The sequence below is a fragment of the Helicoverpa armigera genome, chromosome 20 (genome assembly GCF_030705265.1).
Source record: "Helicoverpa armigera isolate CAAS_96S chromosome 20, ASM3070526v1, whole genome shotgun sequence".
Lineage (NCBI taxonomy): Eukaryota > Metazoa > Arthropoda > Insecta > Lepidoptera > Noctuidae > Helicoverpa > Helicoverpa armigera.
The window spans coordinates 6593350-6599689 of NC_087139.1; the positions used below are offsets into that span (position 1 = coordinate 6593350).

Genomic DNA, 6340 nt, shown 5'->3' on the forward strand with positions numbered 1-6340 from the left:
TAAAAAAGAAACTCATGCAAGAAATATTTGTGTAATGATCTTGTTCACTTCACCGGCGTAGTGTTGCGCCTGCCTATAATTTCTTATCGATAGCTGCTCCTTAGCAAACGGGACACATCATTACAATGGAGCTGCGACAAGCGGTGGACGGTGATTAACGGTGAACTTAATATTTATCTGCGACCGTCCATGTAAACAGTACAAATATATGTTTGAAACATGAAGACGTTTGTTTTGTTGTGCTCTGTGTGTTCGATAGTGAGCCCCAAAATAATTGATTTATCGTCCAGCAAAAATGTTTCGTGGAGTTTTGTGAATAATAACAGAAGTAAGTTTAATTATTTTTTTCCTTATTTATTTAAGTTTGTTTATGTAACTCATTAGAATTATTTTCGAACATGTCAATTAAATTATGGTGCTGATAAGGAAACATTTCATTACTGTGTTGGATACTTTGGTGCCTAACATTTATTAATTATGATTAAAATAAAATCAAGCGTTGAAACAGCGCATTTTGTTTTCAAGTTCAATATTCCTTTTCTTGGTTCACTAAATGATTTACCTGGGAATTTAAATGTTCCAGGTGATTTGTTAAATGAGTTATTTGGGACAGCATATTAGAGCTGTATGATACTGAAAATTAATAATTGTTTACTATGTAAGAAGGTACGGAAGAGATATAAATGTTTTCACCTATGTAAAAGTTACTGTAGTGAGGAAGTGCTTGGTTTTCCGTGTATTTACTTAATTATTTATGTTCATGTAAAAGTCGTTCCAGACTTTTCATTCGGCATGCTTCTCCTGTTTTAATGCGTAAAAGTTACACCACATTAAATGGTAAACAAACAGAAGGGTTTTACTTGGGTCAGGTATAGTCATAAGATGGCTTGAAGCTTCTTGTGGTGGCACTCTAGTACTGGAGGGTAACCGTCAGTTCATCAATTATTTTCCTACCTTATGCTAAAAGAAATAGTAGTACGACGCTGGTAATACTTATCCGCTCCTGGATGTTCCACAGCTGAATACAAAAGAATAATTCCTCATCTTATAGAGTGAATAGCAACTTGCATCATCTAAAAACTTTACTTTAAATCCTGAAATCACCAGATAATAAGTAATAATTCGAGGAACAGGTTTCACGTGCCCTTTAAGGCAAGAGGAATTGCTTTGAGGGGACTCAAAAGTCAGCCACAATGCCTCGTTAAGTACCAAGTTAGACAATGAAAAGAAATTAAAGATCACAACACCCCAAAGAGGTGTATCCGGAATCTAATAAATCGACATACTAAAGAGCAGTTCCGACCTTTTAACATTTGGAATTGGATATTCTGCAACTTAGCTTTGGACAAATACAATACATATCTCCTTTACATAATGGCATTATTTATAAAAATTCTCATTGTTTTCTAGCGATCACGGGTAAGGCGACGGTGCCGGGCGGTATTTACTCTGACTTGCATTCCGCCGGTATTATTGGAGACATCCTGTCCGAAGACAATGATGTGCGCACGCGTTGGGTCGCTTATGACGTATGGTCGTACACAGCCAAGTTCAATAGTAAGAACTTAGAAAAATCCTTCATTAACTCTCAAATAATACAAGACACTGATCCCTGATTGCTCCTTTTATTTCCAGTTTCAAGCAAAGACTTGCAGGCCAAAGTTATACATTTGGTGTTCGAGGGGTTGGATACATCGGGCTTCATAACACTCAATAAACACATACCAATTGGATCTTTCAATAATATGTTCGTGCGATACGTTTTTGATATTAAAGATAAACTGCAGGTAGGTGCAACTGTAGAACTAAATTGTTCATTTTTCAACCATATTACTAAAGGAATATGGTTGAAAAGTGGTAAATGGAATAAAGTGGAGTATTACATGAATGACTGGTGTTAAAAGAAATTTCCCGAATGTTCCAGGAAGGTGAGAACGAGTTGTATGTGTCATTCCTGTCGCCGGTGGTGGCGGCGCTGATTCGTTCTAACAAAGTGTTCGCGGCACCTGACTGCGTACCCGCGGTGTACAACGGAGAGTGTCACGCTAACCAGCTCAGGAAGATGCAAGCTTCCTTTGGATGGGATTGGGGACCTGCTTTCCCTTCAGTTGGAATTTGGTAAAGTACCATCGATGTTTTCCATTTTCTCGGGGAAATCCATTTTTAACGATACGTAGGTTTCTTTTGATATGTATGATCACTAATCAGTCAACATCAAATAGAGATTAAGCCGGCCATCAGCACCTACTTGGGGATGTCTTTCTGTCAAAATATCCCTGATAGGTTATCTGTAACAGAAATAGAATGATTTTTCTGAAGACAGTTCATTCGGTGTTATCATGAGAGGTTTCTTATCGTTTAGGGCGCGGTTAACTTCGAGTACTTGCCTATACTTACTGGGTTTTACCTAATAGATAGTTACTTACTTGCTCTTAGCTACTATGTACTGTCTTCATATGACATTCATGCTTCATGAATGTCATATGAAGACCCAGCCTAATAATTTTGGGTAAACTAAAACTCTCATGAGATTTTAAATGGTTGACTCTCGATAATTTCAGGAGGCCAGTTTACATTGAACTATACAATGGCGCGATAATAAGATCAGTTACTACTCACATCACCAAAGTAGGTTCGAAGTGGAACTTGCGATTAAAAGTATACTTGGAATCGAGTCAGAACAGAACTTTGTTAGCTGGAGTACTGAGCGCTTCGTTACAAGTCGAAGGTAAACAAACGCTGAGGAAGTGGACGCAAGTCAATGCAACGACCGCGGCTGACGGAACATTAGTTGTAGAGCTCAGTCTTAATGTCAGCGACGTGAGTGCACAGTTTTATAATCTAGCTCGTTTACTCGACTACATTTTTAACCAAGTCCAAAAATGACGAGTAGTTCACATTTGTGACATTTTTCATCATAGAAACCTGATAGTAGTTGAAGAATGGAAGTTAAGCTAGAACGGCGACTTTTGATTTAAATCAAGCCACTATACACTGTACAAGCCAAAATTTGTGATTTCTCTTTAAAAAAATAATTATACAAATTATTTCACTTCACAGAACGTGGTCAGGCTTTGGTGGCCGAATGGATATGGAGAACAGCCTCTGTATAAGCTAAAATTACAATTTACTTCGGATTCCGATCTGGACAATCCGGCTTATAAAACAATCAATGTGGGATTCCGAACTGTCGAGTTGGTTGAGTCTGACGCATCTGAGATATTAGGTGGGTGTGTTATGGCGTGATTTCACAAGCCATTCGTTACTTTATTAGAGCAAGTGGACCAAAATATGCAATAGGCTTGATGATACGCACTGGTTAAACGCAGTGATTCTAATTATCCGTCTTTTAAGTTACCAAAAAATATTGTATTTCCATAAAAACACTTCGATGCAAGGTATTAAAGGTTGGATTTGTGACGTCACGACTATGTAAACACTGGACTTAAAAGTGACGTAACACAAAATTATATCGCGTTGTGCCTTCGTTGAATTTTTTTGAGAGAAAAGAAAAAAATACGTGTCCATTATTTTAGAGTTTCCAAAAGACGGACTAATTTCTGTTTTTCATTCATCATGCCTATTGTGTTCGTCGATCAATTGTTCCTTGTTATTTTTATTTCCGTGCCATATGGCTAAGCAGCTCCTTGGCTAGCTTGATAAGTTATGGATATTTGTTTGCTTGAGAAAATTGCTTTATTGTTTATTACGTCACTATAAATATGCTGCACACGCAATAAATAAATAAAATACTTAAAATTAATGTAATTTTCAGGCAACGGAACCGCCGGGCGTGGCCTCACATTCTATTTTAAGGTCAACGACCAACCACTCTTTATGAAGGGCTCTAACTGGATACCATCCAATATTCTTCCGGAATTAGGAGAAAGTCAGAAAAATGTTGGTATGTAATAAGACTAACTAATGAATCATGTTGTTTGTCATTCGTATTTCGCGCGACAAGCAACAATGTGGTTCAATCTATGAAGAAGTTGTGAAATGCTTAATACATTTTGCATAATCTGTAACGTTTGATTTCCTAACCGGATCACGTCTTAAAATTGCTCAAATAGTAGTTTGTTCTAGTGGACAACCTGTTAAAGGCTGCTCGTGATGTGAACATGGCGATGCTACGTGTGTGGGGCGGCGGCGTCTACGAGTCTGACTACTTCTATGACAAGTGTGATGAATTCGGAATACTTATTTGGCAAGACTTCCTCTTCGCTTGCTCCATGTATCCCACAGATAATTATTTTATTAGGTAAGAGTTTTAACACATAGGCACGCCAACTGGTGATAGGTCTATCTATATTCAATAAAAACCTCGACTATAAAATACAAGTTCCTTAATCCACCTGTCTCTGGAAATTAAGGTCCTCTTGTCACTAAAAATATTGTAATGAAATTATTCCCTCCTTCTAGCTCGGTGCGAGAGGAAATTGAGCAGAACGTATTGCGTCTCCAGCATCATCCGTCAATAGCCGTCTGGGCTGGGAACAATGAAAACGAAGTAGCACTAAGAGGCAACTGGTATGACACCTACCCCTTATTTGATAAATATAAAAGTGAATACATTAAACTGTACGTGGATACAATCAAACCAATTGTCGAAGACTTGGACCCTGGGAGGCGTTACTTAGTTTCCAGCCCATCGAATGGTCGAGAATCTGAACGAGAGAACTACATAGCAACAAATCCGTATGACCCACATTTTGGAGACACGCACTACTACAACTATTTCGCCGACAACTGGGACATGGATACTTACCCCAAAACGAGGTTTGCATCCGAATATGGCTTCCAATCAATGCCATCGCTGAAAACTATGAGAACAGCGACAAATAAGGACGATGATTTCCACGTGCGAAGTAAATACTCTGAACATAGACAACATAGTCCAAACGGCTATAGTTATATCGAAGCCCAAATTACTAGGCGTATGAAATTAAAAGAAGACGATCCAAAGTATTTCGAAAAGTTCGTGTTTTATAGCCAGGTAAGACGAAAATTTAGTCTAGAGCAAAACTGAGATTTTAGTGTTCACAAAAGGCCTTAATTTAATAGCGGAAGTGCAAACGTATTTTATAACTGCAATGATTTAAAGTTATAGTGAATTTTCAGATATCTCAAGCGATGGCAATAAAGACCGAGACAGAACTGTACCGACAAGATCAAGCCAATTGGTATACAATGGGCGCACTTTACTGGCAACTGAACGATGTTTGGCAAGCGCCCTCATGGTCTGGAATCGGTAAGTGAACCAAAAGCAAGTGCCAACAACTCTATATCTGTTTTAAATTAGAATAGTAAAAGAGAAAATGATGCCTATATTTACTGAAAGAATTAAAATTAATTTCTAGAATACGGCGGCAAATGGAAGATGTTGCACTACTTTGCCAAATCGTTCTTCGCGCCTGTTCTCGTATCACCCCGTTTGTGTTCTGGGGACGACATCGAAGTGTACCTCATAAACGATAGATTTGTGCCGATAACAGATGCCTGGATCACTGTAGACATTTACAATTGGAAAAGCGTAGGCCCAATTAGCACCAGACAATTTCCTGCACGAGCCAAACCACTGAGCTCAAAATTACAAGAGAATGCAGACGTTCATTTAAGGGACTACAATAAGGAAGAAGTATTTGTCAGGTTTACTTTGCAAGCGCAGGGTGTGAAGTCACCGCCGAACTATATATTCCCCGTGGCTTTGAAATCAGTAGTGGGTTTGCAGACGCCCAATATTCAGGTAATATTTACACTTCTTTACTTGTGGGATGGCAAGCACGTTACCAGTCCCTCGAAATTCTTGAGCCAAATACTTAGATACCCGAAATGGCCAGTTTTATTGGCGCTTTTCGTCTTGATTTTCGGTAGGATTTAAGTATTAAATTTTTATATATTTTTTTTGCAGATACTTGTGTCAAATTTAGTAACGCGTCGAAACCACGATCGTCTGGAATATGCTGTAAATATAAGAGTTGATACTGTTGTGCCATTCCTATGGTTAGACACCGACATCGAAGGTCGGTTTGAAGAAAACGGACTCATTGTTACGGAACCGCAAAGCGTCGTAAAATTCTTGTGCAACAAACACGTGTCACCGAGAGTCCTACAGAAATCTATAACACATCAATATTACGTAAACTGATGTTCTAAATAAATATTCACAAATACACGAAACACAAATAGCATCCCGTTTTTTTTATTCGGTTTACGAACCTCTATTGTTCCTTCCATTTTAAACAAATCAGATCATTCTCGCTTTTTCATGGCATACGAAATTCAAGTTTTACACATTTACTTACATAAGGTTGAAATTCGTGTAAAATGTGATGCGTAA

The 6340-nt window shown here is 38.2% G+C and overlaps 1 protein-coding gene across 1 annotated transcript; it reads left to right on the forward strand.

Annotated features, from left to right (window-relative positions):
- The first annotated feature begins 106 nt into the window (after positions 1 to 106).
- LOC110373442 (beta-mannosidase) lies at positions 107 to 6191 on the forward strand. The gene is made up of 12 exons (XM_021330713.3): positions 107 to 328; positions 1411 to 1557; positions 1636 to 1787; positions 1925 to 2118; positions 2562 to 2820; positions 3061 to 3226; positions 3776 to 3904; positions 4087 to 4261; positions 4423 to 4996; positions 5122 to 5251; positions 5361 to 5746; positions 5912 to 6191. Exons 1-12 carry the CDS (start codon positions 220 to 222, stop codon positions 6146 to 6148), a joined length of 2658 nt encoding a protein of 885 aa, XP_021186388.3. The 5' UTR covers positions 107 to 219; the 3' UTR covers positions 6149 to 6191.
- The last annotated feature ends 149 nt before the right edge of the window (positions 6192 to 6340 follow it).